Source organism: Rousettus aegyptiacus, unplaced genomic scaffold (assembly GCF_014176215.1).
Source record: "Rousettus aegyptiacus isolate mRouAeg1 unplaced genomic scaffold, mRouAeg1.p scaffold_m13_p_10, whole genome shotgun sequence".
Taxonomy (NCBI): Eukaryota; Metazoa; Chordata; class Mammalia; order Chiroptera; family Pteropodidae; genus Rousettus; species Rousettus aegyptiacus.
This window is the reverse complement of record NW_023416285.1, coordinates 31,306,016-31,329,019: the sequence shown is the minus strand read 5'-3', so window position 1 is coordinate 31,329,019 and position 23,004 is coordinate 31,306,016. Positions and strand designations below refer to the sequence as shown.

The 23,004-nt window shown below is 34.2% G+C and overlaps 1 protein-coding gene and 1 pseudogene across 2 annotated transcripts in view; both read right to left on the bottom strand.

Annotated features, from left to right (window-relative positions):
• Nucleotides 1-23,004, bottom strand: part of EMCN (endomucin) — a 92,697-nt gene that overhangs the window by 14,122 nt on the left and 55,571 nt on the right. For both annotated transcript variants that reach the window (XM_016159078.2, XM_016159079.2), the window contains exons 5-8: nucleotides 15,988-16,035; nucleotides 5,716-5,805; nucleotides 5,239-5,292; nucleotides 3,542-3,637 (exon numbers count right to left, since the gene is read on the bottom strand). In XM_016159078.2, coding sequence (XP_016014564.1) covers nucleotides 3,542-3,637; nucleotides 5,239-5,292; nucleotides 5,716-5,805; nucleotides 15,988-16,035 — 288 coding nt within the window. The remainder of the gene's footprint in view (nucleotides 1-3,541; nucleotides 3,638-5,238; nucleotides 5,293-5,715; nucleotides 5,806-15,987; nucleotides 16,036-23,004) is intronic.
• LOC118608793 lies at nucleotides 20,061-20,211 on the bottom strand (annotated as a pseudogene).

The following is a 23,004-nucleotide window of genomic DNA, read 5'->3' as shown; positions in this document are numbered from 1 at the left end:
ACTATTCATTATCACATATCCCACAGAGACCAGAAAATGTCTCAGTTTATTTCAGTTTCTCTGAAGAAAATTCTCCAAGTATTGAATTACTTTTTTTTTTTTTTTTTTATCAGAGAATTGAATTTCTGACTTTATATATTGCTCTTTCTGGGGACACAAATCACTGTATTTGTAGTGAGCTACGATGAAGCTATCAATTCTAATTGCATCTGAATCCCCCTGATTCAGCCTGTCAAAAGTGCTGTGCAAAATGTCACTGAGGCTACTAATGGCAACTAATCTTTTGTATGCTTTGCCAGGCTGCTCCATAAGGTCTGGTAGAAAATAACTTGGACTTAGAGTGAGAACTCAGATGACTCATTCTGCACAAGAGTATGGTCTCTGGGAGCCAATGTTGGTATTCAAACCTTGTAATCCTGTGGTCTATTAAGCAAACTATGTAATGTGATTGCTTTAAGTCCCCCTTGTTTTGTTCCTGAATTTTCTGTGGTTTTATTTCGTTGCTACTCAGCTCCTGTCTCTGAGATTTCCTTCGGTCTCTGATCTAGCTCTTGTCATCAGATATATAAAGCCCTTTGAATATCATTCTTCTTGCATTGAGCATCATTGTTTTATAAAGACTTTGGTTTTCACTAGTATTTTGGCTACTTTTAGTTCTGTCACCTTGGCAAAGATACCCTATCATGACTCTTAATTCCTAGGATTTAATTCATGGTACCATGTGCTGTTTGCCAACTAAATTCAACCTTATCTTCCCTCCCAGTAGAGTTTTAACATTAAAAAAAAATTCTTATTATAACTGCCATGTATGATGTCACCTGTGATGCAATTTCATACAGAACTCTCTTGATTCATGTTGTCTTCCAGAGAGCAGAGTGAGTTCATGAATTTTCTGAACTTAATGAAGTCTCACCCACATACTGAAGAGTGATTAAATGTGGGTGTTTAGTGTTACTAATTTAATGTAACAATGCCATAAATTCTATTTGGAAAACAAAATTAACAATAACCAAATAGATTTGGCTCTTTGTACAATTGCCACACTTGGTTATAAAGTATTCCATGTCTTTAGAATAGCTCTCCAGAGTGGTAGGAATTCTATACATTGTTGTTGTTTTCTGAATGATCCAGTTCATCCATAGAGTCCTCCTTAATAGAATATGTCAACTTTTCAAACAACTTATTTGCAAATCTTCCCATGCAAAGCAATTTTTCAGTACAGGGTATTTTTATAAATGAATTTAGCACACTAATTTTTTACCTTTGCTATATACTCAACACCCACAGGCTTCAACTTGGATGGTTGATTTCCCTTAAAAGTTTGCATTGGTGCTTTAGAAACTCAGAGAAACTGATTTATAAACTGATTTATAAAAATGCTGTTTCCCCTCTGGAAACTGAGTAAGAAAACATATTTTAGACATTATTAAGAAGTTTATTCACTGACTCCCATAGGGAAAGTCATTGATTTGTTTTCTTCTTATTTTCCACCAAGAGCTAAAATGAACACTACTGTTTTTGCCTTGTAACTTTTCCTTGCACTGTCAAGCTCTTGCGCTGAGCTGATCCTGCGGTTCTTGGTTTCGGAATGGCCTCAGGGTGAGCATTCATTTGTGTCCTAGAAGCACTTGTCCATGGGGTAAACAAAGAATAGTGTGGCTTGTATATCTTATAAAAAGAATTGATTTTTATTTTTAAACAGTATTTGAGACTTAGGTAGAATTATGTTAGTGAAATATTTAGAATTAAAGTGAGGCAAGGCAAGGTTCTATTTTACTGAAAACTTGAAAATTTAATTCAACAAGCGTTAGTAAGGTTCCTCTATATATGATGAACAATGCAATGTTTTGTGACTGGAGAGGTTGCCTGATGTTATGGACTGAATGTGTCCCTCTAAAATTCATATGTCATAACTTAATGCCCAATGTAATGATCTTATGGCATTGGGCCTTTGGTAGGTGATTAGGTCATGAGGGTTGAGTCCTCATGGGATTACTGCCTTTATAAAAATGACCCTCTAGAACTCTCTTGTTCCTTTCACTGTGTGAAGACACAGAGAGAAGGTAGCTGTTTATAAACTGGGAAGAATAACCTCATCAAACACCCAATCTGACAGCACCTTGACTGGACTTGTCAGCCTGCAGGTCTGTGAGAAATAAATGTTTGTTCTTTAAGCCGCCCAGTCTACGATATTTTTGTTATAGCATCCAGAACAGACTAAGAGGAAACAATCATATAGAGAAGTAATTATACTATAGCATGATGAATAATATCATAACATTCTATAGAATTCAAAGTGAGAACACTCCATTGTGCTTAAAGAGGTGGTGTGTTATACTAAGCTACATTAAATTGGTGTTTGAGCTGGATGCTGATGGATAAATTGGAGGTTAGGTATGTTATAAAAGTTAAGTTGTGGGCTGGACGTTCTAGAAGAAGGAGCAGCATGGATGAAGGCATGGATACATAGCACTACATTGCACAAGCAGGGCAGGGTCTGGAATAGAAAGGTAGAGTGATTTCTACAGTAACAGTGGGGAGTGCTGAGCCATGGGAACAGAATGGGAATTCAGATGAAGTGTTGAATGAAAACAGAGTTCAAGTTCCTGGAACAGAAAACAAGACTAAATAAAGACTGAAAGATATAGTAGGAATATAGTAGGAACTTCAGTTGATAATAATAGATGAATATTGGTTAATTGTGACAAATATATCATATTAATAATAAGGAAAACAGATGTAAGATGTACTGGAACTCTAGCTATCTTTGCAACTTTTCTGTAAATCTAAATCTATTTTAAAATAAACTGTTTATTTTAAAAAGACTAGAAGTATAATGTAATCTGGAGAACCATAAGTATTTAAGAGGCAAGGAGAAGGTAAAAGAGCAAAAAGGAGAAAACGAAGAGTAAGGATGTTTAAAGGAGTAGTGTCATTTTAAAGGAAAGAGGAAAGACTTCTAAATGCTTTTAGAAAGATTAAGGAGGATAATGAAGAATTTCAAATTAGAATCCCACTAAAAATTGCAATTGTGTTCAATCCTGAGGAACCAATGCAATTGGCAGAACACGCAATCATGGAAGACACCTTTATTGGAAGGAAGCTGTGCCTCCCAGGAGGGAAGTTAGTCACTGAACACTCTTCTTGAGATTACGAGCCTCCAAACTAAATTCTTAGCAAGACTTCCCTTTGTCCTTTGTCACATAGAAAAGGAGGATATCTTCACTATAGGAAAGGTATGACATTTTTTGCCTTCTTTAACTACCATATTCCCCCATAACCAACAAAACTGGGACTATTTCAGTAAAAATAATTTGTCCATATTTGATATCTGCCAAGAGTAGTTAATTCCTACTTCTTACATTCACCAGCATTCGATGGATTTCTCTGCTCTTTCCTCTCTACTTCTGGGATCAAGCAATATAGCATTTAATTTTTTCCTATAACTCCTCTCTCCTCTTAGGAGTTTAAATTTAAATTTAGACTGAGCATGTGTATTCTCTTTTATGAAAATAAAATGAAACAAAACACCATTACCTACCTGGGTCTGTTTTCCGGCACATTCGATACAAACCCACCAGAACAAACGCTGAAAGTGTTATTACAATCAAAGCAATGACCACTGGCAGAATAACACCTAAGAAGTATTGGAGATATTGTCAGTTACATGGCTATTGAATTTCACATCAGATATTTTACAAACCAAGCAAAAGCATGCATGCTTGCCTCCTTCTTTAAACATCAATTTATTAAAATAGTGTATTTTAAGCAAAGAAGATTTATCTGATCAAGGGGTTTACTCTAGGTGTTATTTCTGACGTAACCACTTGATGTCAGTCTTGTAGCCCTTCTGAAATAAAATTTCAAATTAAGGGAGCTAGTTCCCCATCTTCCTGGAAATAGGAGGAGGGAGGAGATGGAAGACTGGAGAAGCAGAAGATGTCCTCTAGGCCTGTAGTCAGATTCGCATTCACACATTATATTCTTTACTACTTTATAGTGAAGTTACTGGAAAAAAGAATACACACACACACACACACACACACACACACACACACACACACCACACACAGAGCCCTTGCTGGAACTGCTCTCATTAGAAAGCTGGTTTTCTAAAAAACTCACAAATATTTTTCTATAATAATATCTTAGAACTAGAAAAGACGTAAATCTCATAAGTGAATATAACTGGATATCACAGTGGATATGATCTCTCAACATGATTAACATGGTTCAGGAAAGATGGGCCTATGTGTGTGCATGTGTGTGTGTGTAAGTGTTTTGGGGAGTGTGTTGCCACAGTAATTAGGGTGAGGTTTTTCTGTTTTATTAAGAAGAGAAGTTTGCTGCTTTTTTTGTTTTGTTTTGTTTTGTTTTTGTTAGCACCTGCTTTCTTTTCTGACAGTCATTTTCCAGGTTAAAACAACAGTGACAAGGAAAACACTGTCTTAGGGATATACTAGAGAGATATAGAAGTTACAGTTAATATTGAGTTAAGTAGTCTCATCTGTTTGCTCATGTGTTCCTCATGGTTATCAGGGAATGCAAATAGTTACCCAATTCATTTGTAGGGTGGTTTACACTTCCATTGTTATGGTTAAATATTTGTTTAAATAAGTTCTGCTCAGTTCATATTAGACCTTGAGTGAAGTCATTAGAGCCTCCTCAAATGAGGAAGCTAAGAATCAGCAGGTCAGTACATGCAATGCTGACCTATTGAATGAAATGGCTGTACCTAAACCTAAGACAATATTTTATCATCCCAGTTTTATATATATTTATCTTATTCTTAATTTCCAGAGAAATTAATTGTTTCTAGCATAGCATATACATATATGGTACATGACATATATCTGTTTTTGCTAAAATGAGACATTTCTCAAAAGGCCATTTTTAACATTAAGACAAAGTTTTGTCAAGGTGAACAATGCATTTTTATGGAGTTCTCTGCCTGTGCACTTTGCATTATCTGAGACTAGCCCCATCAATTCACCTTGACCTTTGGTTGTAATTGCTTAGCACTAAGGTAAGAAAATAATTCCCAAAGTGTGTTCATTAAAACCAAATTCACAAGTAGAAAATTCTTAAAGCATGTGGCAATTAGATAGAATTATAATGGGATTACAGGTTCAGTAAAGCTGATAAAAATCTATCTATAATCAAACCTTTTGCCTTAATGGTAACATTCAAACATTCTACATATCTACTGCCATAAATAAAGATGTGACTGTTACTCACTGGAGTAAGAGGGACTGCTTGAAGATGAGCTTGCATTTTTTGCATTCTCAGTGCCTATTATTTTAAGAAAGAAAAATATTAAGTCACTTTTGGTTAAGGCAGGCCAGTCCTCACAATGTTTCCTTTATCCCCTCTCCCCTCTATGTTCTATAAGTATGATGCTTTAAGTGAATATATTTTAGCTTATTTTGAAAAAGCTCTGTTTTGTGAGTCAAGATTTAAAGGGAGTTAATGCACACAATTTGATGGGTTTGGACAAACACCCATGAAACCACCACCATGATAGAGGTAATTGACATATCCATCACCCCCAAAAGTTTCTTTGTGACTCCCATTTTGTCGATGTACATTATTTATATATCGATTATAACTAAATAAAGCTTTTTTTTAAAAAAAAAATAAAAAGATTGGTTGGGTTTTCTTGGTGAGAAGGGGCTAAGTAAAGTAAGTTTGCACTCATGCACACAAAAGTCATACCTTGAGACTGTGAGGTGTTTTCCGGAATTTTTGATATTGAGGGCAATAGACTGGTGTTAGAAGGCGAGGCATCTGGTTGTCGAACGTTAACTGTAGGAAAAATTATAAATCCAGAGTCGGACTATCGTATTAATTCTTCTTGTTGATTTTTTTTTTTTATTTTGGCAGAGTTAACAGTTTGCATTTCTAAAGATCTGTGAAAACACTTTCTTGTTGAATAAATAATAGGATGTATACAATCATACACTAAATTCTAAGTTCAAATATTCCCCCTGTAATGATGATTAAATTTGAAATCACAAAACCTGGAGATCTTCAAAAACTGCCAGGAAAACTTGAGTACGTCTTTTATCCTAGGCTACAGTCTGTACCATATACTGCACAAGATTCTTGTGGGATGCAAATCTATGCAAAAGCATTATTCACATTTTAGATGTTATAACTTCGGGTGATTGTGATTTTTTTCCCCGTCACTTACTTAAAATGAACATAAATGCATGGAACTTTATTGGTTGAAGAAAAAGGTTGCAACTGAGGCTTTGGTTAGAAAGTTTGGGAAAAAAATCAGATACTTTCATTTTCACCTTTAAAGCTCAACAGTGGTTTACATTTGTGTGCCTTATCTTGAGTAATTGCTGTTTGGTTCCATTTCCCCCACCGTCCAAGGAAAATGTGAAATTTAAACTTATTATAATAATTACTTGTTTGCTTAAGCTAACATTTGCCATCTTCGGTCTGAAGGACTAAAACAAAAAAATTTATTTAAAATCCACTAATCTCAATAAATTTCAAGGAAATAGAGATAATTGTTTTATAAGCATATTTTATAAGTATATCTAATGAATTTGGGATAAGATATAATTCATATTTAGAAAAATTCTAAACACTTTTTTTGTTCTATGAATTGATATCTTTTTACCACACCTCTTTGCCTTGTCCCTCTACTAAATGGTAAGTTCTTGAAATACAAAAAGCATAACCCTCAGCTTACATCAAATGGAGCTCTGACCACGATGTGTATGTAATAAGATGCGGCTGACAGCTTGGCTGAACTAAGAGGCATTTCTTGTAATTGCGGCCACCTTAGGAGTATTGAGGCCATGTATAATTGCATCAAGGAAACTGATATTGCCTATGACTACCTTGGATCCTTCCCTCTTTGCCACGCACAGCCCAAGAAGCACTACATGCTCATGCATTTTTGACATCTGTGGGGGAAGAACAATATTTAAACGTCTGTATCATTCTTGCCATGCAAGAGATCTGTGGGAGGAAGCTAGATATATGCCCATAAGAACAAAGAAAAACGTCAGGCTAGTGCACAAAGCAGGCAGAAAAAAAGAATATTAAATGAAAGAACAGGAACTAGCTGAAACCTTGGTACTTTTAGTTGCTTTTTTCCAGTGTCAAGTGTTTCAGTAAGGATGAATGCTCATTTGGTTGTGTTGATGGAGAATGAGATGGCTGATTAAATAACCAATGGCATTAATCCATCTGGGACTTCCCAAGGGTTAATTTTCAAGACTCCTACCTGATTACTGTCTCATAGACAGCCTAAGTGGCAGCTACAGTTCTGATAACAATTTATCTGGTTCCGATGAAGCTCCATGCTTCCCTATTTAAAATGGGTTGATGGTGCAGTGCTAGCTATTATTGATAATGATCTATAGGTAGGCAATAGAATTAACTCTTTTTAAATGGAGGATTCATTTGATCCTGGAACAAAGACTTAAATTTTTTTCCTTTTGTTTTTCTTTTACTTAAGCCTTCAGTTAATAAATCATTTCTGAATCAGTACACACACACACACACCACAGACACACACACATTACCTTTATTACATGCAATGCCTAATGCCTTCTGGTGTTTTCTATTCTCTTTTATTTCAATTTTTAAAACACATCATAAATGGGAATTAACTCACAATTTGAGAAACCTTGTCGATTAGCATGGTCATATCAATGAAATTATAGGTCTTGGTTGAATTCACCAGTCATGTGCCTAAAATGATTCTTTCTATGACTGAGATACTGGGAACCATGATGTTTTTAGAGCTCATGATCTCTGTGGGTTTCATTGAGATTCTATTATTCTACATTTGTGATAAAAAAACATAGGCAGAAGAGGTTCAAGAGAGGTATAGTGGGTAGTTAAAAGCATGATTCTGAAGACTGAGTACTTGCATTCAAATCTGACTTTAGCACTTATTTGTTGTTGAATCTTGGGCAAGTCACTTAATCTCTTTGTGTGAGTTTTCACATCTACAAATGGTGATTATAATAGTTCTGCATTATAGTGTTGTAAAAATTAAATGAGTAAAAATAAATTTAAATTGACTGGAAGAGTACTTGATACTAATATATTCGTATTATATATTAGTATAAAATTATGATATGTTAAATTATATTTTATTTTATTAACATATCTTATAATAATATCCTATTATTATAATATGATTAGGCCCCTGGAGAGTTGTACCTTTTAACCAAAATCAACTTGTTGAATTTAAAAAAATTTAAGTTTAAAAATATGTGAAATAGACTCTTAGTAAACATTCATAATTTAGTCAGGAACTGGAGAAACTGGAGAAACTATGGTGCTCTTACATGACTTGGTTTGCTCTTGGCCCCTGACTTTTGGCATTTGTAATATCTTTAAATTGCAGATATGTTGCATTGTGATTTAAATCCAGTTTGCAAACTTCAGGCCAGAACTTAGAGCAGGTCGTTTGAAGTAGGGACTCTTAGAACAAAGTTTATTGTAATAAAGAGACCCTCAGAATCAAGATTGTTGTAATAATATGTATCTAAATTTACTCCATTGGTGTCTGACAGTGGTACATATTTGGCCCTTGCCATAAACCAGTTTCTAGACAAATTACTGAGCGTTTTAAAGACAGAAGACATTGTTGATGTCCCAGGGCACCTGTGGTGGCTGTGAGAATGCGCCTTACAGAACGCCACTGCACACAATGTAATTGACCAAGGTTCCCCACCTGCCCTCTAAATTCTATCCCTGCATTTGGGCTCATACCGTGCCTCTCCCAGGCTGTTCCTGGCCAATAATTGAGCCTGGCAATGATATGAAAGCAGGCTCTTCCTGGAAGCCATGACTTTTTTTGAGAAGGAACTTAGATGAAAGAGTACTCGATGGCCTTCTGGAAGGCATATAATACACAGAGAAAAGCATATAGAATACATGGATTTTAATGGCAGATGAGTTTGCAAAATATATTCAGAATTTGGAGATTTCATGCCACCTGGAGATTTCATGAGACCACCTTGGTCTAAGCTACCATCGTCTTGCTTCTAGAAACTTTACAAAAGGTGTCCTTGCTTCATCAGACGGTCTCTCCTCAGATCTCAGATTTATACTTATAAAACATCAGTCGGATAATGTTACCCTTTTGTTCAACCCCCACAATGTTTCTTCATTAAACTTACAGTAAAAGCCAAAGCCCTTGCAGTAACCCATCAAACCCTCAAGAATCTACCTGGTCAATCGCCTGCCTCCCTGCTGTCCACTTACTTGGTGCAGTTTCTAAAACATACCAGGCATCTCCTCAAGTTCTAGCTCTACTTGGATGGCCCCCCCACCCACCACCTATTGGGTGACTCACTTCTCATATTTACTCAAATCTTTTCGAGGAGGCCTGCCTCGACCATTTTTGTTTTTCAGTATGCAAACGGCACCTCTCCAGCATTCATAAGCCTTCTTTCCTAAACCGCTCTATGTTTTCTCTTTCTCATAGCACTTATCATGTTCTACCTTACTATGTTATTTAGGTCAATATGTTTATTAATCATAGTTTGTCTTCCCTACCAAGATATAAGATCTCCAAGGGCAAGGATCTTTATTTCGCTCCCTGATGTTTCCAAACACTAGAACAGTGTCCAGAAGTAGTATCCACAAGTCTTTGCTGAATGCATAAACTTTTTGGCAGTAGAAGTGACTACTGTTGAAGACAAAGTGTATTAATGAGATTATCTTTTTTTTTTTTTAGATTAATCTACTGCATATTTAAAATTACCATATTAATAGTTTTTTTTTTTAATCTATTTTGCAATAACAGAAAAATGGACACCTACTCTGAGCCCTACAGCAGAGTATAAGGGTTAGTTAGTGCATTTAAGGAACTTTAGCAAGAGGAGGTAAGAAGCACAGTTCAGCGTTGACAGATGTAAAACAAGAGATAAGAATAAGACAAAACAGTATGTCAGGCATCAAAGTAAGAGAGAATATGTTATTGTTCATTGAATTTTACTTATAAACTAACTTGTAACAAAAAAGATATGAAGAGCTTAAGCAATGATGTATACCATAAAAGTGAGAAATAGAAATAGGAAATCAAAACAAATGCAAATGGAAGAAATAAACAGGTTCCTTCTGAGAGTTAATACAGCTGCTAGTATTGCCATACGAATTGACTCTGAGCATCTTGACACTCAGGGAAAAAAAAAGCATGGTCTACTGTAGGCATTTGTTACTATAGAGGTAAATGGCCTGTTATATGAGTCAGTGTCACAGGAGTGGTACAGAAAATAAATGTTATGAACATGTTGTTACCTTTCTGTCTTTTGGGAGGGAAATATGCTGCTTTGATCTCTGAAGTCTCTTGAGCTTTATAATTTTAGATTCTTGTCAGGTTCCTTTCAATGTAAATTTTGTCATAGCTAGAATGTATTTTCACCCGTAATGGCACACCCTGTCTACTTAATGGGCAAAATGTCAAAGAGGAATTTTCTGCCTTCATATGACTAAAATTAATTTTTGCTCTCATTAGACCTTATCTGTCTGATCTAGCTGTATTCTTTAAAAATGCAAAAAAAAAATTATCTTAAATTTCTTTCACTTTGCTTTGGGCCATCAGTGTGACTAACTTGAGGTAATAGTATCTTCCAACCCAGTAATAAGTGTGAATGGAGATTCATTTACTTTTGATAACTCTGTAGAAATATATGTGAAGAAGAAGGATGTATTTTTCTTTTGTGATTTGAATATAGTTATTAATTTACAGAAAATTATATATAATACATGAAGAATGAATGAGGCACTGTGTTAATTACTTCCATATATACTAATTCATCTTATTCTTAAACATTTTAACCTTTATAAATGAGAGATATTGTGGCTCAAAGAGATAAGGTAACACACCTGACAATAAGTGAGAGATTCAAGTATGATTTAAAACTCTTTTTTAAATTTTCGATTAAACCATGTAGCCAATGTATTTTAAATGTGTCAAGTTCTTATTACTTCTTAATAGCACCATTATCAAGGAGCAATGAATTTGTTCTCAGCATTCTGAAAGATTTAGAATGTTCACCACCCTCCCCCAACATAAATACATCATCTTATATCTAATTCACAATTTGGATAGTGCGAACTGAAAACATTGAGAAATTTCAATAAGTAACTCTGTGTCATACGCTTTTTGAGAATATGATGTGAGCAACCCTAAATACGGACATAAAATTATTTTTAAAAATAAAATTTTTGAGCATTGGAAACTATGTGCCATACATTATTCAAAATGTTTTACGAATATTAACTTGCTAAGTTATTGCATTATTAATATTTGCATTGTACCAAGTGAAAATTGAAGCCCAGAGAGATTAACTAATTTGCCCATGGTCACACAGCAAGTAGGTGGCAGAGCCAGGATTTGAATATAAGCCCTTGAGTCTGCTTTCAACCATGACTGTGCTGTCTCAGCTGCTTCATTTCAGTAGGAATTAATTATAAGTATCTGCTTCTTATTTCTGTTACATGAAATATCTATTTCACAGAGGAAAAGACAGATGAAATATGCCAAAATGTTCATTGTTTTCCCTGGGATGGGATTATAGACAATTAAAAAATTAACTTCTTTATGCCTTTTGTGCGCCTCTCTTTTACTATATTATGAATATGCATTACTTTTATAATAGAAAAATAATAAAATAATAAAATTTCAACTATTAAAAAGTAAAAGAAATATAATCTTTTTCAATTTAGGCTTCTCTCAAGAAAGTATTCTTCCCTTCAAAACATGGAACACTTTCTTTTTCCAATAGTCCAAACCAGACCATGCAGATACGCACATGGAGACAGAACTATTCTTAATGCATTAAAATAAAACGCATTGTAGAGTTAATTGGAGAAACACACGCCCTTAACAATACTATTGAAATATATTTGTTTGCAAAATGAATGCTGGGCGCCTAATCAGTTGAGATTCAGGTTTTATGACCTGAGTGTAGAACAGAGAGGCACAAGAACAGTGCAGAGCAGACTCAGCAGATCTTTGAACCAGAGGATAAATAACTTGGCCATACCCAGCTTTATACATTTTCCTAAATGGAAGTTTATGGCACACCCTCCATACTACATAAATACTGATATAGTTCTCACTCCATAATTGAATTTTTATCCTTAACTAATCTTTCAAACACTACAAAATTTCTAAGTTAAAAAGCAAAAACAAAAACTTCTGGATATTGCTTTGCTATAGGCATATTTCTAGCTCAAGTGGATCCTAATTGAACAACAATGTCCAGATTCTGTCACTTGAAGTTAGAATACTTAGATAAGCAATCCTTTGTATAGAATGATTCATGCTTCATGTTATGTAAATTCTTGGAAATCAGCAACCAATCCCCAGGCATTACATAGGGTGTTGAGCACAATGAATATGATAGGAAACAGTGTTTTCCTTTTCAAAGGCTAGTGGTCAGGATTGGTGGTACTTGTAATATCTGTTCTGGCTTCTGATTTTCCATCAAAATTAATGTTTACTATGCAGTTGAGGTTTTGGAACAGTCAAAGAAGTTGAAAAAATGGATACAATAAGATCTTTCACAAGTTGTGCTGGTCACTATGGAAATATTATTTTAATGATTAATTTTATGTGTTGACTTGACTATGGAATGACCAGATACTTGGTCAAGCATTATTCTGGGTGTGTCTGTGAGTGTGTTTTTGGATGGGATTAACTTTTGAATCAGTGACTGAGTAAAGCAGATTGACCTCCAATATGGATTGCTCTCATCCAATTAATTGAAGGCCTAAATAGAATAAAAACTCTGATCCTCGCTGAGTAAGAAGTAATTCTTCCTTCCTGACTACTTTGAGCTGGGACATTAGTCTTTCTCTGTCTTTGACTCAAACTGAAACACTGGCTCTTTGTCTTCAAGCCTGCTGGCTTTCAGGCTGGTACTTAATCACTGGCTCTTCTGATTCTAGGCCTTTGACTTGGACTGGAATGACACTATCACCTTTCCTGGGACTCCATGCCTCCACCTTGCTGACTGCAGATCTTGGGTTCGCTCACTCTCTATAATGTATGAGCCAATTCATTATAAGAAATCTATCTGTACCTATCTATATTATCTGTCATCTGTCTATCTACTATCTATCTATCATCTACCTGTCATCTATCAATCTCGATCAATCTCTATTTCTACCTATCTACCTATCTACTTATCTATCCACCTACCTACTACCTACCTATCTACCTATTTGCTCTGATTCTCTGAAGAATTCTAATATGGTTATATTTTCCAGAAAATTGAGGGCAAATGGTTTATTTCCTTTCCCAATATACCAAGGCATATTTGTCTATTTTTCTTCAGAATGAGGTCTCTTATCAAAGAAATAGTTTTTTTTTTTTCCACAAAGACAAGTCTGTGGAAAAATGATGACACTGAAGAAAAGTAAATTTCATCATTGCTTAAAATTGTTGTAATGGTCACATGATGTCGCATGTGTCTCTAGGGAATAAACAGCCTTTCATCACTTTTTAGTGTGTCTTTCCATCTCCTTATGAGCTTTGAACTCAGTGTTAGAAAAATTAGTAGGCAGAATAATCTAGCAGCTGGAAGATCGCTTCTTTCATAAACCTTTTCTTAAACTGCTTTCCTTTATCCATTATATAACATAACCACAGCTACAGGGGAAGTTTGTCTATGACATATCATTTTATACCTACATGACTTCCTAGACTCATTATAGTTATCTATATTGTTGACTAGTGTTCTTTGGGAATGCTTAATGGCAGACTTAATATCACTCATAACTCTCAGCTAGTGTAACATGTAATGGAACAGAATGATTTTATTGAATGACTCAGAGGTGGTTGGATGAATATACTATTCTGTATATTTAGCAGGGTATCATACTAAGTCTGAAGTCTTACCAGATATGTTATAGTGGGCAGTCGAAGTTTGACTTTCCCACATGCTTTAGACACTGAGCATGAATTCCTCATGCTTAGCATTGCTAAATACTGCTGTTTACTGCCTACTATTGAATGGAATAAATGGATATGTCTTCAGACCTGGATCAATCATTTTCGTATAACTATGGCTATCTTTCTTCTATCTTTATTATATACTATTAAACATCACATCTACGTATAATTTCTTATAATTCATATTCTATGTATAGTTGTTGCTTTATTTATTTTGAATTCCCCAAAAAGATCCTCGATTTCTAGACCCTTATTATAGTTTTTGAAGTGAGTGGTAAAAACATAAATTTTCAAGAAAATTAAGCTGTATGTATAATATGAAAGAAAATATCAAGTGTGAGAACTATGGATGATCTAGTCAAACACTAAATGTAAATTAGCTTATATTTATAAAAAAGAAGCAGTACTAATATTCCGTGTGCTGGAATTCTATCTCAACTTCTACCTAAAAGAGAAATACTAATTATTTTAAGATTCCTATTCTTGGTCATATGAGTGATATTTCACAAATTTGATATTTGAACATCTTTGATAAATATATATGACTGAAAATTTTAAACCCTAAGTTATAATTGTTAACAAGATATAATGAATACCTTGTTAATAAACTCTTTTCGAGTGTGTCTAGATTTCTTCTTTAGCACGACATGTATCTGAAGTTTGACACTGACTTTTCTTGTGGCTTATAACATCAACTTCATTTTTTTCTAGCCCACTTTCCAATCTTTTATTATCTGTTTTAGGAGACCTACTTCCTGTAACTCAAAATTAAAATAGTCTACACAGGTTTTTCATTACATTTAAAAATCGATTATAGTTAAAGCTGGAATTTTGTAAATACGACTTTTCTAAATAAAATAAAGGATGCCTTAGTTCCTCTTTAAAAGGAGCTGAGGATTTTGGCAGCTTCCCAATTCTCCATCTGTAGCTTCTCCTGGGTAACCAATCCATGAAGCAGACGGGAAGGACTTCTCCAGAACAGGCACAGCATTAGCCAATGCAAAACTGCCCTCTGTCTGGATGTACTGTTTTTACATTTTGTTTTGCTTTGTTTTACCCAGTGCTTTTTCTAGTGCATTTCTAAACTTTGTCGATGGAAATAAGAATAAAAATATGGTGATGAAGTGATATACAGAGAATAATATAAAAATAACTTATTTATGAAATGTATTTTGTGGAAGATAAATAAAAGAATCACAATCATTTCAATTTTAAATTTCTTGAACACAAGAAGTAGAGGATAGACTATGAAGAGTATTTAGGACATTTGCTGTGAAAATGCTATCAGAGTCACTCAAATTTTATGGTTTTATTTTTCCAATTTGTTTAAAGTTACATGATTTTCTAGGTTTATTTCATGTATTTCTTATTTTATAACTACCAAAGGTGAACAGGATTGAGACTCTAAGAGATTTGTCATTTATTAAAATACCAGGTAGCATGTAGGAAGAAAAAAATCCAGCAAATAATTATGATTTCAAAATTACAGGAAGAGTCAATGGAACCATCTTCCCCTGCCCAGTCATCTTTTACAGTACCTGTTGCTCCATCATTTGAAATTTATTCAGTTTAAAACTAAGGATGGCAAAACATGAGCACTTATTGGAGTGACAACATTTTAGGCTGTTAACTGTGGTTTATTATATCATCTCTTTGGATGCCAGGACCAGGTTTTGTTAGGAAATATGGAGAAGACTATTCACAGACATACTATACTTCTGGGAGAGGGTGTGCCAACCATAGAAACAGACCAGGAACAAACAGTGGGTTCTGGGCAGAGGACAATTCCATGGGATTCATACATTTATCAGGACTGATTCCACTCACTCTAGCCACAGAGCATTCAGTCACATCCTTGAATGTTCTCCTTGTCTGTCTTTTTTTTTTTTTTTTTAAGCAAGATCTTCATAAACATTTTAGTTGCCGTGTAATATTTTCCCTTGTACTGTTTTACCCTGACCACAAACTGATTCATCTACTTTGTCTCATTCTTAGGATTTTACACATGAACATCTTCGGAGGAAAGAAAAACATGAACTTACCTGATGTAACAGGTTTTCCTGTTGTTTTAGTTGAATTCTGATTCTCAGCTTTAGAGGGAAGAAAAGAAAATTACTAAAATCAAAAGTTGAATATGATATCTACTCATAATTGTTTTTGGTGGCAAATGGACATAGAACTTAGCTCATTTCTGATTCACTTTTCCTCAAATTATAAAATCATGAAGCTTCATGATTAAAAGATACTTTAGATCAGGGGTCAACAAACTTTTTCTTAAAGAGCCAAACAGTAAATATTTTAGAGATGGTGGGCCCTAAGTCTCCGTGGCAACTACTCGACTTTGTCATTCTAGGCTGAATGTAGCCAAATATAATACCTGAAGTATAGGTACATCTCTGTTCCAAGGAAACTCTACTTAGGAAAACAGGTGGGGGCTGGATGTGGCCAGTGGGACACAGTTTGCTGAATCCTGCTTTAGAGCATCTGGTATAGCCCCATATCTTGAATATGCCAAAAATAAGACAGACAACTACAGATCCTTCGGTAAGTGCTTCATGAGTGGTGCTGCCAGGTGTCCTATTCCTAGTAAGATCTGAGGCATCTCCTGACCTGGAGAAGATTCAGAAAAGTTTAGACAGATACCTTTGAAACTTAGGGAATTCCCTTAAAGTAAATACAGTCCAAAAGAGCTTTCTACAAGTAAAGTTACTTGAGAGAACTATAATCAAAGTTCACTTTAACAACTTTGAGTATATGCACCTTGAATAAGATTTGTCATGTTTAAAATATTTTGCCTTCTTTCTATCTTCACTTGACTGTCTTTCAGCATCTCAAATTTAACATGCTCAAAACAAAACTCTTAACAGGTAGCCTTAAATCTACCTCGTTCCTTATTGTCTTGATTCAGTGCATACCAAATTTTCCCCTAGTTGCAAAAGCCAAAAAAGTAGTGGCCTCTTTGGATACTCTTCTTTTTCTCATCCCCATCAACTTCGAAATATATTCCAAATATGTCTCACCACTTAATCAGCTACCGTTCATTTGGAACCCATAGTTTCCCTCTCAGTATTTGCAACAGCTACCTAGAAAAATCTTTTCAAATGTAAACTTGGCTGCTCCATTGGCTCTCTATTCTTCCGACTAAGGCTGATAAGTCTTCACAGGAGATGGGCTCTTGCTCTTCAATTCATCTCTTACCATGCAGCCCATTTAGATCAAAAAGGAAGGGAAGGGGGCGCCTGCTTCAGGCTTCTCTACTTGCTCTTCCCTAAGTCTCAGGGTTATTCTCTCAAACCTTTTCACGACTCTGCTCAGATGTCATCACTTAGAGAAGTTTCTTCCAACCTACTTATCTAGTTGTCTTGTGTCCTTTCACACTAGATCACCACTCTGCTTCATTTGCTCAACAGTACCTTCTTACTACAGTGACACTTTATTAAAAATTTTTGTTGTTGTTGTTAGAATGTAAACTTTATGGGGACAGAGATTTCTTTTTCTTTTTACTTTTTAAGTTAAATTATAGTAGATATAAAATATATTAGTTTTGGGTGTGCAACATATTGATTCAACGTTTATATACAGTACAATGTGATCACCACTGTATGTCTAGCACCCGTCTATCACCATACAGTTATGATATTATTGACAACTATTCCCTATGATGTACATTATGTCGCTGTGACTTACTTGTTTTATAACTGGAAGTTTGCACCCCTTCACCTTTTCACCCATCCCTCCACCTCCCTCCCCTTTGGCAGCCATCAGTTTGTTCTCTGTACCATGGGTCTGTTTTTTATTCTCTGTGTCTGTTTCTGCTTTCTCTTGTTTTTCATTTATTTTGTTTTTAGATTCCATATATAAATGAAATCATATTGTATTTGTCTTTATCTGTCTTATTTCATTTAGCATAATACCCTTTAGGTCCATCCAAGATTTCTTCCTTTACCCAGAGCCTTGATTCCAGTGCCCACTCCCAGGACATGGCAAAATAGGCCTCTAGTAAAACCATATGAAATGAACAAATGAGAACAGATATTAATAATAATAATAATAATAATAATAATAATAAATAATACCTACCTAAATTTAATTTTAAGAGAAAATTACTTTCTTTAAAATAGCTAGTTAGATAATCATAGCTACCATTTTTAAAGCAACTCTTATGATCAATTTCACATATTATTTATTAATGTCTATTATCATCATTTTGCACATCTGAAAATATTTTCTGAGAAGTTAAACTACTTTCTCAAAGAGGGAGGCAATGATTATAATTCAGGTCTGTTGGTTCTAATATCCATCCTTTTTTACTAAAATAGATTTTCCTTCCACTAAACTGTTCTGAAAGGAAAGCTTTTATAATAAAGTCCTACTTTTGGTAACTAGTTAAAATATTTTTGAACATGGAATAATGTTGTATTTGGAAGATGCAGCCAAAATATTTATCAGCTGCTAGAAGATGAGAATAAAAAATCAAAATCCTTTGTTCCTCTTGTATTTAATATCAGGTCATAAACTTTCTTGCTGATAGATTTCATTGAGAATTAAAATTTTTAAATTGCTAATTAAAGTTGACATTCAATATTATTTTGTATTAGTTTCAGGTGTATAGTATAGTGATTAGACATGTATATAATTTATGAAGTGATCCTCAATTAGTCTAGTGTCCATCGGGCTCTATACATAGATTCAAGGTATTATTGACTATATGCTCTAGCTGTACTTCACGTCTGCATGACTATTTTGTAACTACCAATTTGCACTTCTTAGTCTCTTTACTTTTTTCACTCAGCCCTCCAACTCCCCTCCCATGCAGCAACTATCAGTTTGTTCTCTATATCTAAGTCTGTTTCTATTGTGTTGAGAATGAAAAATATTTAAATTCATATCCTTTATTTGTGTTTTCATTAGCCTTCCAAAATGTATAATAATTTTAGAAGTACTTATATAAAAGAAAAATAACAATGCCTTAAGGTGTACCAGAAAAAAAAAAACATACCGATTCAAAACCCTTATACTGAGTCTTAAGATGTCCAGAATTTCACATATGAATGAATGTATTATTTTGAGGACAAAATTCTGCAAACCTCAAATAATTAATCAATACTGGAATATGTACCTTTTATTTTGAAGATAATACAGTGTTTTCATATGGCATATGACACTTTCATATTTGAACTCAATTCATGGATATAAAAGCTTAATGGCAATGACTGCTATAAATATGGTTAAAGTTATAGGAATTAATGAAAGTGAAGATAACTATAATTATTCCTAGTTTTTATTTATAACTTTCATAATACACGTGCTTTGAGAAAGAGCCAAGCTCTAATCTATAGAAGCAGTAAAAGAAGTCAAATAGCAAATGAGCATAATGCATTGTTAACCTATTCTCAAACTTAGATGTTTACTAAAGGCCAAAACCTTAGTTAAGATGGTTGGCAAATTAAAATCTGTTTCTAATTGGAATGCAAATGAACTTCTAAACTGCTAAAATTTAATCCACATTAATCCAAAGCTAAATTTTACTCACATAATTAGCTTTTAAAACAGAAAGCTTAAACGATAAACATATAACTTTGCTAAATATTCCTATCTTACAAGGAATATGTAGAGCTGTGTGTAGAACATGATGTTTCATTAACAGGTCCAGGAAAAATATATGTACAGTTATTCCCATATATAATTCTTTGCTGATTCGCTTAAAAATAATTTACTGTAAACAATTCAAGTTTTCCTTATCATTCTCCCATACATGACATTGACTGAGTCATTTTACATGAGATTATTTCTCATTTGGCTAAACTAAGACTGTTATCTTGAGAATTCCTCTTGTATCTGCCCACAATAAATGATACAAACTAATTAAGAAGTATATAAGAAACATTATGACTAAATTCCCAAACAAGTGGCATAGATAAATAGTGCCATGCACAAAAGAAATGATGAGACCGAGATATCAGAGAAATTAATGTTTTCCAAAGGATGAGATGCATAGCATCGTATGAAAGATTCCAAAAGGTGATACTGGAAGGTGGCATTAAATAAGATTGAAACACTCAATTAGAAAGTTATTTTTTTTTCAGCTTTCTTTCTGTTTATTTTATTTCTGTTGGGGGAAAATGAGAATGCAGTTCACCACGACCACAAATTATGTAGTTCAGTTTCCCACATTCTGGGAAATAGCACATCCGAAGTGCAATGGCAAAGGCTGACCCTTGGAAAACTGTCTTGGTGATATGATGTCTCCCCTTCCAGGTAAGTATTTGATTTATTTTTTAAAACAAGGATAAGCAAGCCTTAAACAGAGAGCCTTTGGGAAGTAACACAATCTAGCTAGAATTTAATTTTATTTTGCTTACATCATAGCGATTTTATAGCTCTTGTTTATACAAGTTAACTAGTTTTTAATTTATGATGGTTTCATTTTCAAACAAATTTAAGAATAAAAAGTGCTTCAATTAAAAATACTAAATAAATAATAGTGCAGATGATACACATATCTGCCAATACTAGTTATGCTACGGGAAATACTGAGGCAAAATCTTGTAGAGGTCCTTGATGGATGTGTAGAATTCAAAAAAGCAATTGGAAGAAGAATGAGGGGAAGGAGTAAGAGGAAGAGCAGAAAACACACACACACACACACACACACACACACACACACACACACACACACAGATACACAGAGTCAAGAGTAAATCTGGCATGGTAGGTAATGGCTAGAGAACCACCCTGGTTAGAATTGTAGGTTTATATTCAGTCAGGCAGTCAGTCGATCTCTTGTGTTATACTTTTTGAACATCTACTTGTCAAGCATATGATATATCCAATTAAAAGATAGTTGCTTTCTACTTCCTTTAGATACTTTATGTAAAATATTTGTAACAAGAACAAGTGTGGTATAATGTAGTTTGTGGGGTTTAAGGCAAGAAAAACAGAGTTTGAATTTCATCTTTTGGATTTCACCTTGGCCAAGTTATTTAATTTTCTGAAATTGTTTCCTTATTTGTGAAACTGGTATCATCAACTTTGCCTGGCTTTTGCAAGAATTATTATTAATAAAATAATAGATAAAATTTATTGTTTTCTTGTCAGACACCATTCTAAGCTTTATAGGTTTTTATCTGTTTTAATCTTCACAAGAATCCTGTAAAGGTGTAACATCGTTATAACCTATTTTGTAGATGAAAAAACTGAGGCACAAAGTTAAGTAGCTAACCAAAGGCCACAGTACAAACAAACAACTGTGCTATTTTTTGAATCTGACTTTAGAATCATTATTTAACCAATAAGCTAGGTTCCTCTTGGCATGACTAGAATGTGAAATTTTTATTTTAAGAAGTGAGTGTTGCCTTGAAAATCACAGGTATGGGTATAAGCTATTCTTAATTCAGCCAGTAATATACTTAAAATATTTACTTGGTTGTTGTACAATTGTCTATGCTTTTTGTATGAAAATAAACATATTAAACAGGATAAATTATGCAAAACAAAATATATGATAAACTATTCTATGTAAATGCAATTAACTTTTGCTTAATAACATACTGATTACTTATAAATGTTATTCAGATTTTCCTTTTAGATTTAAAATCTGCAATATTGTACATGCTGTGGTAGCAGAAGCTCTGGCTTGGAAAAACCCTTAGAAGTATTTCTATCCCAGAACTTGTTTTAGAAGAATTATATACTGGCATTTTGCCCATCTCCATTTGTCTTCTATCTAAAATCTTATTCCATATTTTTTTTTTCCTGCCAACTCAGAATTCACCAAAAGAAGCAGGTTTCTATAACCAGATTTGAAAACATGAATGGTACACAATGTAAGAGATAGGCAAGGAAGAAGAGACCATTGCTCTTGCTTCCTTTGGTTAATCTCACTAATTCTAAATCAAACCTGCTCTTGAGATGACATACCCACAATGTCTTTATCTGATAATCACTAATCAAGGACTCAAACCCATATGTTTAAGAGGGAGATGAAACTTTAGTTGTTTAGCTTTTCCCTACCAGTAGATTGTTTTGTTCTCTTTCTATTCCTCTTTTTTTGGTTCCACTGTTTCTGAGATGGAAAGGGAGCACTGCTCTGTTAACTAGGAATCTGGGCAGGCTCCTGGCTTCATTGTGCACAAATGAAAATGTATGTAAACTCATTATATCATGCAGAGTCCATGCTAAATAGGAAGCACCTTGAGCAATGAAAACTATCGAGGGAAGAATGAATTTCATAACAAATCTTTAAAAGACAGTATAGAACTGATTAATCAAATGACAAATGCAAAGGGCAGCAGTAAGTACCCTTATTTTGTTATCTTGCTTTCCAGGGTGTTTCATGTTTCAAGAAATGGCTTTGTGGTTATATTTTTAAAAAAATTACTTGGAAGAAAGTCTCTTCTATGTTTAGAAGCTGAATAAATATAATATTCCCCAGAACTGAGATGCAGAGGGCATTTTACTGCATGAATCAAAATAAAATTAGGAGTTGTAAGTGACTCATGAGGCTGACCACACTTCTCCATAAGTGCTAATTTTAATAAACCATGGCCTCTGAATGACATTTTCCTCATCGGTCACTGAATGGGTATTAGTGCAGCATTCAAATCATTTGAGTTTAATCTCCAATGGCTACACATTTTGCAGATGCATATTTACTTTTATTCTTGTTTGTATTTGGAGCAATCATATTATGAAGTGAATGGAATTTTGGTTTGCTAAGGGTATTTGATATTCAGACATATATTGCCTACAAAATAGGCTTTACTTTTTAGAAGCCAAAACATTACTACAAAAAAACGTTCTTCATATGAAGAAGAAATGATCTTGCTCTTTACATTCTCCTATGTGGTAACCGTTTCATGAAATAAAATTATTAGTTCACAATTATGGTGTGAAATTAGACTCTTTCTAGATAACCTTCTTATTTTGTGCTTAAGATGACCACAATAAAAAAGGAAGAAAATGGATGTTTTCAATGTGTTTCAAGGGAAGAGTGGGCCTTGGATATTCATGGCTCCCACTTTCCATTTCTTTCTAATTTAGAAATCTTCAAAGAAAAA